At 43.9% G+C, this 12,576-nt stretch overlaps 1 protein-coding gene across 1 annotated transcript; it reads right to left on the reverse strand.

Annotated features, from left to right (window-relative positions):
• Positions 1 to 1,254: 1,254 nt before the first annotated feature.
• On the reverse strand, positions 1,255 to 5,409 carry LOC149186066 (uncharacterized). The gene is made up of 2 exons (XM_089409219.1): positions 3,955 to 5,409; positions 1,255 to 3,057 (listed from the first exon to the last, which is right to left on the reverse strand). Exons 1-2 carry the CDS (start codon positions 5,407 to 5,409, stop codon positions 1,255 to 1,257), a joined length of 3,258 nt encoding a protein of 1,085 aa, XP_089265345.1.
• Between the last annotated feature and the right edge of the window lie 7,167 nt (positions 5,410 to 12,576).

A 12,576-nucleotide genomic window follows, 5' to 3' on the forward strand; every position in this document is an offset into this window, starting at 1 on the left:
AGTTTTCGATGAGAACCATCTCAAGGAAGAGAGAGCACATCTCCTAAGTGTTTTCTTTAATAGTGGGTATAGTAGACACCAATGTACTAAGGCTTTCCTTAGAGCTGAAAAAGGTTCTAGTGCTAAGAAAGATACCAAGGATCGATTTTTTGGTGTTCATCTCCCTTTTATCTAAGGGACCACTGACAAGATTGTGAGGATCGTAAGGATGCATAAGGTGGCTTCAACCTTTAAGCCTTTAAATACCATCCGGAGTTCCCTTATATCTGTAAAAGACCTAGTGGACCCTAAGAATATGAAGGGTGTTTACATTATCCCATGCTCTTGTGGGACTCACTACATTGGTGAGATTGGTCGCTCGATTAATCAAAGGATTCGTGAGCATGTTGTTGACATCAAGCATAGCAGGACCTGCTCCTCTGCTTTGGTGGAGAATGTAGATAAATCTAAGCATCACATTTGCATTGAGGAGGCCCAAGTCGTTGCTAGGGTTAGTCATTTCCATCATCGTAAATTGAGGGAAGCCCTAGAAATTGAAAAAAGACCCAATAATTTGAATAGAGATGATGGTTGGAATATTAGTAGAAGTTGGGTCCCTGCCCTGTCCTCTTAGTTTTTTAGGCTTCTTTTGGGATTTATTTTGTTTGTTTGTTTATCTATGTAGGTATTGGCATCCTTTTTATAGTATTTGTTGTTGATTTATTCTTCATTAGAGTTTATTTTCTTGATCTTTCGTGTTTTTTATGTATTTTATCATCCTATTCGTTCTTAAATCCTTTTAGTATTTTTGTTATTTGTTTAATGGGCCTGAGCCCCATATTTTTTTTTTCCCGTAGAAAAAGTCGTAATTTCTATTAGATCATAAGAAATTACATTCTGTAGATGCCTAAGCATATGCATAATGAGGCTGGCCGCCTCCCGGATAGTAGCAAAATAACACAGTTTGACTACAACCATGTACAAGTAGCACAAAAACCAGTTTTTGCCTCCACGCAGGGAGTTACGGTTCTCAGATGGATGTTGTATCATAAAACAGAGAAAGCGTGTAAAAATATATGTGTGCTCCACGCAGGGAGACTTATGAGTATAACCCTGGAAATTAACAAAAAAGCCCAAGACCTGTGGTATCATGAAAAAGTGCCTATAATGAATCTATCAGTTGTTTACAGCAGCTGCATCTCCGCTGCTTTGTAGAAAACCCTGTGGGTCAAAAAAACAAAAAACTGTGTGGATAGGATGGGACCGTCATCATAGCTATATCTCCCTTTGAGCGTGCAGATCTACAAAAGGCCTGTGATAGTGTTGATGGAAAGTTCCATCCACTTCTTCCTGTATTAACCAGTCTTCTTCTTGCCTTTGCGCTGCCTGTTTTGATAGGAGGTCCGCCCTTGTGTTGCGCTCCCTGTAAATATGATGACAATCAAATTTTTCAAAAACTGCTATAAGCCTGTGTGTCTCATCCAGAATATGTCTCAAAGAAAAAACAGAGCAGATAGATTTTCTGTTGAGCCAGTTGCAGACAAGTTTTGAGTCTCCAAACAGTTGAAGTTTTGTGCAGCGTTTTTCAAGTGCAAAGTGGATAAGGTGTTTGGCTGTGGAAAGCTCGGCGTAATTATTTGTGCCCCTTCCCAGGTATATTTGTAATTTGAAGCAGTGATCTTCCCTTAGGAAGAGGAGGGCTCCTCCCCCACAGCCATCCGCTTGTGCTGAGCCATCAAAATAGGCCCAGGGGTAAGATTTGTCGATGTGTTCCGAGAGAATGGATCGAGGAGGGGGCTGTGGGGGATCATCAGGGAGGAGTGCGAAATCAGCAAGGATGTGGGATCTGATGGATGGCCAGGATGGGATTTTTTGGTCAAAAATTGCTCGATTCCTCGCCGTCCAGATAGCCCAGCACATGAGGAGGGGGATGTTCCTATCTTTGCCCGAGTGATTCTCTAGCCAATTCAGCCAGGCTTCTATAATTGACTGTCCTTGCCATTGTTTGAGGGAGGGAGATTGAGAAGAAATGAGGGACCATTGTTCAAAGACAACCGGGCAGGACAGAAAAAGATGTTCAGTGTCTTCCTCATTACACCTGCAAAAGTGGCACCAGAAAGGCCCATGGAAAGATCGTTTTTTCAAGTTTGAGCCTGTGGGAATTTTGTTGAAAAGGATGGTCCACATAAGCATTCGCGTTCTGGGAGCTGCTTTGAGTTTCCATATAGCTTTCCACCACTGCTGAGCATTTTCTGGCTGAAATTGTCGCATGAGCTTTAGGTAACCTTCCTTAGGAGTGTATGAACCATTTTTTGCATGTGCCCAAACTATCTCATCTTCTTCTTCCGTTATCCTGATGTGTGCTTGAGTGAGGGCTTCTGTGTAATTCTCCCAGTCATGCCGCCACTGTTCCGGAATGTGGAGATCTAGTGCTGTCTTCCAGGCCTGCTGGAGAAAAGTGGAGTTTTCTAGGTCTGCTATATGGGCTATGTGAGAGACACCTTGGTACAAAAGATGATCCGTTAGTTGTGCTGGAAGACGATGGGCATTACCACACCCAATCCAGGGGTCTACTCCTATGTGGACTGCGTTCCCCTGATGTATCCTCCAAGTTAGACCTTCCCGAATGAGGGGGAGGGAATTGAGAACAGCTTTCCATATGTTTGAGTGTCTTCTGCTTCCCCTGTGTTCCCTACAGATCCAGCCGAAGATGCTTTCCGGGGCAATATATTTTTCCACTACTACTGTTGTCCAGAGGCTGTGGGAGGTGATGAGTTGCCATCCTAGCTTTGCTGCCAGAGCTTTTGCAAAAAAATCCAATCTTTTTATGCCCCATCCTCCCCATTTCTTGGGCCTCGCTATGGTATCCCATTTTACCCAGGCGAAGAGGTTCCCCTGTTTGTTCCCCTTCCATAGGAATCTGCAGCATATCTTTTGGAGTCTGGTTAGGATTCCTCTTGGTATCCAAGCCAACGACATCCAGTATACAGGGGTTGCTTCCAGCACTGCTTTTATAAGGGTGAGTCTTCCAGCCCTGGTGAGATATCTGTTATACCACACATTTAATCTCTTCTCCACCTTTGCAATAAGCCATATCCAGTCAGCAATTTTGTATCCCCCGTGTTTCACTCAAAAGCCAAGATATTTCAGCCCATCCTCCATCGGGTGTAATTGGAAAGGGAACTGGTTTTTTATGTAGAAGACCTCATGTTGCGAGCAGCCTATTGCTGTGAGGGTGGATTTGTGAACATTTATGATCATGCCTGTAGCCTTCTGAAAGAGGTCGAATACAAGTTGTAAGGCTGAGGTGTCGGCCAAACTGCCGTTTAAGAAGATGAGCACATCATCTACAAACAGGAGGTGAGTGAGAGAGCAATTTTCCGTGATTTTTATGCCATTAATCCTGCCCCTCCTGTGTTCTGACGCTATCAATCTGCTTAGCCCTTCCATGATAAGTAGGAAAAGTAAAGGGGATAGGGGGCACCCCTGCCGGAGACCTCTTTCGGCAGAGAAGAAAGGAGTGGGGGAACCATTAAGTAGGACACTGTACGGCACATCAGAAATGCAACTCATAATCCTCTTGATGAACATATAGGGAAAACCCAGATGGGTGAGAAGCATTCGGATGTAGAGCAGGTTTGCCCTATCGAAAGCTTTTGAGAGATCTACCTTTAGGATCATTCCTTTCAAATTCTTGCTCTGCATCGAGTGGAGGAGTTCTTGTGCAGTACCAATAGCTTCATGGATCTGGCGGCGATGGAGGAAAGCAAATTGTTCAGGGGAGATGTGGGCTGAAAGGATGGGTTTGAGCCTGTTCGCAAGGATTTTGGCCATGATCTTATATAGGCAGTTGCAGAGCGAGATGGGCCTAAAATCATTGAAAGAAGCTGGCTTGTCGGATTTGGGGATGAGAGCAATGAAGGTGGCTTTGATGGCCGAGGGGATTTTTCCTGAGAGGCTACAATGATTGATCACTTTAAGGAGGTCCTGGCCCAGAAGATCAAAGAAGGCTAGATAGAATTCGATGGACCAGCCATCAGGTCCCGAGCTTTTGTCTCTTTGGAAACCCCGAACGGTGGCTTCCAGCTCTCCCATTGTAATTTCTTTAGTGAGATCAGCTGCATCCTCGTCATCCACGAACCTGGGGAAGAGCTTGGCCACTCTCATGATCTCTAGCAAACTTGCTTCCCTCGGGGCCGTGTATATGTTCCTGAAGTGTGAGGAGGCGAGGGAGGCAAGTTCTCTGGAGGTGTGGACCTGTTGGCCCTGGTCATTTTGCAGCTCCCAGATAGTGTTGATCGATTTCCGTCCATTTGCAAACCGGTGAAAAAACTTTGTGTTCTCATCCCCTTCCTTGAGCCAGATGGCTCTGCTTCTTAATCTCCAGCTTGCCTCTCGGTCTCTGAGAACTTGAGATCTCTGATTGATAAGGGCTTCATACTTGGCTTTCTGTTCCGGGGAGATGTAGGTTCCCTCCGATTGAGATTCAAGGTCTGCAATTGCTTGCTCTGCTTGGGAGATCATTAGGTCATCCTGTTCCCTTTTCTTGTGAGCCCATTCTCTGGATAGCACCTTGATTTCAGAGAGGTTTCTTACAAAGCAAGTAGCTGGATCTTCCTCCTCGGGGATCGGATGTAATTTCCAGAAGTCGGATATTAGTTTGATATAGGAGGGGTCCCGGAGCCAAGTGGAATTGAACTTGAAAGGGGCCTTATGTTTCTGTTGCCTTTCTCCAACCTCGAGAAAAATAGGTCTGTGATCCGATATCCCTCCACTGCCAACCCATTGCCTGGATCTGGGGTGATTACTGTGGAAAGCCTCCTTGATAATAAAGCGGTCCAGCCTCCTGGCTAGGCTTTGGTCACCAGATCGGTTGTTCTTCCATGTGTGCTGAATCTTAGCCGAGGGGATATCGATCCAGAGATGATCCTCAAGCAGCTGCTCGAAGAAGTCAGAAAGCGGGTCGATCTGCGCCATATGTCCCCAGGATTCTGAGAAGCCCATAGAGAAATTCAAGTCTCCTCCTAGAATTGCATTCTCGGCTAGGAGGAGAGGGGAGCTGAGAAGCTTTCGCCAGAAGAGATCCCTGTTGTGGCAAGGTCCATAGACATTTATGATTCTTAGATCCTCCTCCAGGTCCTTGGAGTATATGTCCGCCCCCAAGAAGCCCCCTCCGCCCCAGATATTCTTCAGATTGATGGAACAGTTCTTGAAGCCAATTGCAATGCCCCCAGAGCGTCCTGAGACATCTATGGCATAGAAAGACCATCCTGGCATCCAAGAGCCGAGGATGGAGATGGCCGAGTCTGCTTTGCATAGAGTTTCTTGTAAAAAGATGATGTCAACCGGTTCAGAGAATAAGAGTCGCTTCAGGGCCAGTTTTTTCTCTGGGCTGGCCAGCCCTCTACAGTTGAAGGACAAAATCTTCATGGAGGGGGATGGGGGAGGGTGTCCTTTGCTCTAAGTACCCTTTCAATGGTGTGCTGTTTGCCATGGATGACATTTTCCCCAGCTTGTTCTATAGCCTTTTGGATGAAGGAAGGTCTGCCTTTACACTGCTTGGGCGAGAGGATGAGAGGGCCCGCAGACAGCCCAATGGCGTCCAGCTCTTTCTGCTTGGCGATCGAGCGGGTGGAGTACCTCGGTGTGGAATTTACCGAGGGGGAGGGCGAATGGAAGGAGTGGGGAGGGACAGAGGTGAGGGAGCAGGAGGCAGATAAACCCGAAGGCTGTGGGATGGGGCAAGTCATATAATGTGAGCGTGAAGGGGGATGAGGCGAACGGGAGACCTTAACCAGGTCGAGAGCCGACGGGGATGTGGGGGGGGGGGGGAATCAGGATCGGGGGGGCAAATGGGAGGGGAGTGATAAACTCAAAGAAGAAAGAAGCAAAGCTGAGTCCGAAAAAGGAAGAGACGTACCCGATGAGAAGACGACTCCTTTTGCAGCCTTTGAGCGCGTCAGAGGAGGAGATGGAGGCCGGATTGGGATCTTTCCTTGCTTCTTTTGCCGAGGTGCGGGTGACGCTTCCACCGTGTCTGAGGTTTTGTTGTGCTCCGCTCTTGGTGGTGCCGCTGCCGGAGGGTCTGGAAGACCTTCGGTTGTGGGCTAGTCCTGCATTATGGAAGCCTGCTGGGATTTTTGGAGGAGGGGGCAATCTTTGTAGAGGTGACCCATTTGATGGCATCTTCTGCATGGATAAGGGATTCCTTCGTAGTCAAGCTTCTGCTTCCTCGAGAAAGATTTCCACTGTATAGTGATGTGTTCCGGCAAGCCTCCTCTGGTATCTAGATGAACAAGAACTCTGGCGTACGCCATCATCCCCGTCGAGAGATAAGATTTGTCAGATTCCATGAAGGTGCCCAAAGAGTTCCCTATTCTCCTGAAGATGTCCTCAGACCAATACTGTAAAGGCAGGCCCGGGAGTCTGACCCAGACTTGCCCGACCCCAATCTTTTCAGTCTCTGGGTCGAATGATCCGAATGGAAAATGGCATCAACCCATGGTACTCATCCACCCATATTATTCATTGACCCATGGAATTTACCCATGGTATTGTAAATGGCATCCGCCTGTGGTATTGTAAAATCCACCCATGGTATTCATTCACCCATGGAATTTACCCATGGTATTGTAAATGGCATCTGCCCGTGGTATTGTAAAATCCACCCATGGTATTCATTCACCCATGGAATTGACCCGTGGTATTGTAACTGAAAAATACTATAAGTAACAAGTCACATTTTGTAAAAGGACAGGTTGTCCGCCACAATGTAGCCTTTACAGTTATTATCGGTTTTAATAAAAAAGTTTCTTTGTGGTTTTGTTTATTGGGCATTCTCCTATTTTTCTTCTGGCAATGCAAGTTTCCAGATCTTGGGGGTCTCTACCCCAAGATCCATTTCAGGTTTTCAGATCTTGGGGGTCTCTACCCCAAGATCCATTTCAGGTTTTCAGATCTTGGGGGTCTCTCCTCCCAAGATCCATTTCAATCTTTTAGATCTTGGGGGCCTCCTCCCAAGATCCGGATCAGTACTGATCCGGATCTTGGGAGGAGGCCCCCAAGATCTAAAAGATTGAAATGGATCTTGGGGTAGAGACCCCAAGATCTGAAAACCTGAAATGGATCTTGGGAGGAGAGACCCCCAAGATCTGAAAACCTGAAATGGATCTTGGGGTAGAGACCCCCAAGATCTGGAAACTTGCATTGCCAGAAGAAAAATAGGAGAATGCCCAATAAACAAAACCACAAAGAAACTTTTTTATTAAAACCGATTGTAACTGTAAAGGCTACATTGTGGCGGACAACCTGTCCTTTTACAAAATGTGACTTGTTACTTATAGTATTTTTCAGTTACAATACCACGGGTCAATTCCATGGGTGAATGAATACCATGGGTGGATTTTACAATACCACGGGCAGATGCCATTTACAATACCATGGGTAAATTCCATGGGTGAATGAATACCATGGGTGGATTTTACAATACCACAGGCGGATGCCATTTACAATACCATGGGTAAATTCCATGGGTCAATGAATAATATGGGTGGATGAGTACCATGGGTTGATGCCATTTTCCATTCGGATCATTGCAGATCCAAATGTCTGGACGTCCTAGTGCAAGATGTGCTAGATATAATTGCAGATCTGGAATCTTTGTGAAAAAACACCCACTTTCAAAAAAAAAATCAGTCGAATCGGAGTCCGGATGAGGGAGATATCGCTGATTTAAAATCAGCCATTTTATCAAAAAAATTGTGACGGCGGAACTGTTGCAGCGCGAATTTGAGATTTCAGAGTGTCCAGATAAGGATTTCCAACTCATGGGAAGATGCAAAATGATCCTTCTGCTTCTAAAAACAGGTTATAATAAATATTCTGAGTTATATTGGCCGAGTTATGTCCATTTTAACTTTGGAGCAGCATTCGGAGTGGGTTTCCATTGGAGACGTGCCCTCCCACCCCACTTTAGTAGGCACCTTCTTCACATTCATCAGTTTCAACATAGCAGCATTCGGCTTGGGTTATTTGGAGACGTGCCCTCCCACCCCAGGCTATGTAGGCACCTGCTACTTCATCAGCAACCAACATCACGGTTATGGGTCATCCACAAACCCACACTTCATCGAAGTCCATTTGCTAGGCCGCACACTGTTAGTATCACAGTTGGTCACAAGCATTACAGGGTATCTCTATCCTCGGATCTTCGTTCGTAATGGTTATGGGTCATCCACAAACCCACACTTTATCGAAGTCCATTTGCTAGGCCGCACACTGTCAGAATCACAGTTGGTCATAAGCATTACAGGGTATCTCTATCCTCGGATCTTCATTCATTATGGTTATGGGTTAACCACATAAAACCCTTATCTTCAGTGGCTCTTCATATTCAACAAAGGCTTTGCAGGAGGGAACTTTACGCAATGGGGACCATTGCTTCTTAAGGAGGGAGGAATGATCCGAATGGAAAATGGCATCAACCCATGGTACTCATCCACCCATATTATTCATTGACCCATGGAATTTACCCATGGTATTGTAAATGGCATCCGCCTGTGGTATTGTAAAATCCACCCATGGTATTCATTCACCCATGGAATTTACCCATGGTATTGTAAATGGCATCTGCCCGTGGTATTGTAAAATCCACCCATGGTATTCATTCACCCATGGAATTGACCCGTGGTATTGTAACTGAAAAATACTATAAGTAACAAGTCACATTTTGTAAAAGGACAGGTTGTCCGCCACAATGTAGCCTTTACAGTTATTATCGGTTTTAATAAAAAAGTTTCTTTGTGGTTTTGTTTATTGGGCATTCTCCTATTTTTCTTCTGGCAATGCAAGTTTCCAGATCTTGGGGGTCTCTACCCCAAGATCCATTTCAGGTTTTCAGATCTTGGGGGTCTCTCCTCCCAAGATCCATTTCAGGTTTTCAGATCTTGGGGTCTCTACCCCAAGATCCATTTCAATCTTTTAGATCTTGGGGGCCTCCTCCCAAGATCCGGATCATCGAAAAGGGGCGTCCATCTTTTGAGGAGTACCGAAGCTTTTTCAAAATGCCAGAAAGATGACAATACCCAGCTCGTGTGGTCCGCCCTTGCGAACCTCAGTGCGAACCAGCCTCGCACGAATGTCTGGACAGAGGGGATTTCCGCCAGATATTGGCCCCAAATCTCCGTGGCCCAGGTCTTCAGTTTTTCCGCTGAGAAGTGCCTGCCCCGGATGCGACCTACAAGTACTCTGTCCGCTAAATCCATAGCGTCTCCCCACTGGATGTCTTCTTCAAGTCTCAGGATGATGTCCTCAGATCTGGATTTAAAGCATCGTTGCTTCTTCAAAGGACGGGAGGACATGCGGCTAGGGTTTTCAGGTGCCCTAGATCCTGCCGGAGGAGAGATCAAGGGGGGGGGGGGATAGGGTTCGAAAGGGGGGGGGATGGCCTCCGGGAGAGGGGGGATAGCGTTGTAGCTTCCAGAGGAGGCAGGGGGAGCAGGGGGGGGATAGGGTCAGCGGGAGCGGGGATCTCCGGAGGGTCAGCAGGTTGATGGGGGAGGGGGGGAAGCCCCGGCTGAAGAGAAGGACCAACGTCGATAGGGGAGGATTGAAAGCATTCCGCTAGAAATCCAAGGGAGGCCGGGGAGGGAGCAGAAAAAGGGGCCCAGGAGGAGGGATCGCCAGGCAGCAGAGAGGTGGGAAGAGCCGGATCAGTCGACTGTGTAAGGTCCTCAAAACTGGCGGATAAACTTTCACTATACATACCTCTAGAAGTCGAAAACGTGGATCGCCAGATGGAGCCTTCTGCCAGCGGGGAGTCCGAGTAATCCACCTCATCCAGATCCATGTCGCTAGCTGCTTGAAACTACCTTGAACCCAGGTAACCGCTAGGGACGGGCATCGACAGTAAGGAAAAACCGTTAGGGTTGTACAAAAGCTAGAGATGTGGAGCAACAATAGCCCGGCCAGGTCGCGCAGGCGGGAGGATAGCGACTGAAAACAGCCGTTAACTGTCTGGCGCAGCTGCAGAACCCTAGCACCGTTCGGTAATGGGTGAAACCCTGAACGGGGTGAAAAAAGGAAGGGTAAAAACGAGACTGAGGGAGAATGGTGAGATGAACAAACCCGAGCGGAGAAAAAAGTAAAAAGAAACCCCAGGCACGAGGACCGAGTAAAGAAAACGGGGTCGGGGGAGGCTACAGGACCGAAACCGGCCTGCAACCCCGTTCATGCAAATCTCCGATTAGGCCATGCCACAAAGGCATGGTCGTACCTGTTCCATCCGCCTAATCTCCCATCTTCAGATACAGATCTTGTTGAGTCTCCTCAGACTTTCCATGAATCTCATGAACATGCGAGTCGATCAGCCCCATATTTTATTGTTGACCTCGTTTTATTTATTGATTATTTTTCTTTGGATATATGTGTGTGTGTGTGTTTTTCTATTTTTATTTATTTATTTATAGACATAATTCTTTTGATTTGTGTATATTTGTTTTATTTTTCCATTAATTATTTTTAATTTAATTTATTTTATTTCCATTAATTATTTTATTTATCAAATGATCTTGTTTTGATTAGGGTCTTCACTCTTTTTTATAATTTTGACTCCCCTCCTTTAAAGATTGACTTTGATTTTTTTTTTTTTAATTAATTTAAATATTATTTCTCAAAAACTAGGTTTTTAATATAGAGGTTACTTATTAATATTTGTTTTTAATAAATTAATAAATTAATATCACAATTTAAATATTATTTTTAAAAAACTAGTCATTTAATATAGTCGTTACCTATTAATATTTTTAATAAATTAATGAAATAATATCATTATTTAAATATTTTTTTCAAAAAATAGCCGTTACTTAATAATATTTGTTTTTTAATATATTAATAAATTAATATTATAATTTAAATGTTACTGTTCAAATATAGTTGTTACTTCAAATTATGTCTCTACATTGCTCTCTATTTAAGCCTTTGCCATGGTCTACCTCTTCATCTTGTCATAATGATCAACCACACTTGTTGGTTCGAAAATCGTCAGACAAAATATTCTTTTATGTGACTTCTACCGAAAGACTTTGCTTAAATCATAGAAGTTGTTTTTAGTGCGACTTTTTAGATTTTTTGGTGTTTGAATTTGGAAAAAAAATTGAGGTGAAATTTTGATTTGTGTTATTGAAACTGGTTTTTTTACTGTATATATGGATTCAGCACCCTAAAAAACCCATAAGACACTTTGATTGTGCAGGGATTACCTATCAGACTTGTGATTTCAATAAATTCTTACTGGATTGTAGAGAAATTAGACTAGAAGAAACCCACCGGAAACACTTCCAAAAAATCGCACTAAACACAACTTGAAAACCATATAAAATAAGCCACTATAAGTGATGTGTCCGATCCATAACATATCTGGACCAATCACCATTTGGCCACGTGAAATGGGCCGCTCTCCAGTTGCAACTTACACACACATATTCGATATTTCATGAGGCTTTTGGTTATGCAATTCCTTAAGTCCTAGATAGACCCAGGACTATCGACATATCCGATTGCGTAGAGATTCAAAGTCTCAGAATCAAGTGTATTTATATGATTATTAAAGTGTGGAACCCACATGCTTTGGGAAATGTGCCAGTAAAGTGAATATATGTAGTTTGAGGAGATAATTTTAAGGCCAAAAAATGGTATTCAAACTACAACATATTTGTGTTTGAATGATATTTGAGTCGCCAATAAAAAGGCTTTCATGAAAGTGTCTAGATTTTGGATGCTAAAAGAAATGTAGTTAAGCCCTCGGTCATTGCACCTAATCACGTGGGAATTGCACGCTAAGCCTGGCTGCCAAGATGTGATATTTGTGGATTTCATGGAATTTGAAAGTGTGTTGAGGAAATTCAAAGAATCACTATTCACACTATTAAAAATGTTGATTTGTCTTGATTTGACAAGGAAATCAAATTGAGTTGCCATGGAAGATATGGGAAGTGGATGCGTCAATATCATAATGGTTTCAAAGCATGTTAAAATTATTTTTTGAATGTTTGAAGGGATAAGTTTCTAGCATATAAATGAATAGACATCAAATTGAGAAATTGCTTACGACAATTATAGGTAAAAAGCATGAAAGACAAATATAATGTAAGCATTTGAAGAGAGGAACTAAATTGTTCCAAAAGATGACTTAATAATGGAGTTGCAATATTAGTTGAAGATGAAAATTTGATGAGGTATGCAAGTTCATTATGTTTTGATATTTCAACTCTAATAGAGTGTTTTGATTATGAAATGGTACCAGTAGGAAAAATAGGGTGATGGTAGAAACGCTTACAGCAAAGAAGTTGTAACAAAGATAGAGTACAAATTATAACTCAGGTTGGAAGTGGGTGGGGTGGTTGTAGGTGTAAGGGATAATTGTTCTAAATGAGTGACTATCGTTTCTAATTCAAGTGTAAGTTCTTCTCGGCTCTCCCTTGGAGTTTCAGTCATCTACCTCCAAACTCGGCTATTCTACTAAATTTGCTGAACTGCTTAATTTTTACCCACAATATGACAAACCTTTCATTTGCCACGGAATCAAAAGGAATTCAAACT

Source organism: Pinus tabuliformis, chromosome 3_1, assembly GCF_031772625.1.
Source record: "Pinus tabuliformis cultivar Carrire ecotype Pingquan chromosome 3_1, CPIR1, whole genome shotgun sequence".
Classification (NCBI taxonomy): Eukaryota; Viridiplantae; Streptophyta; class Pinopsida; order Pinales; family Pinaceae; genus Pinus; species Pinus tabuliformis.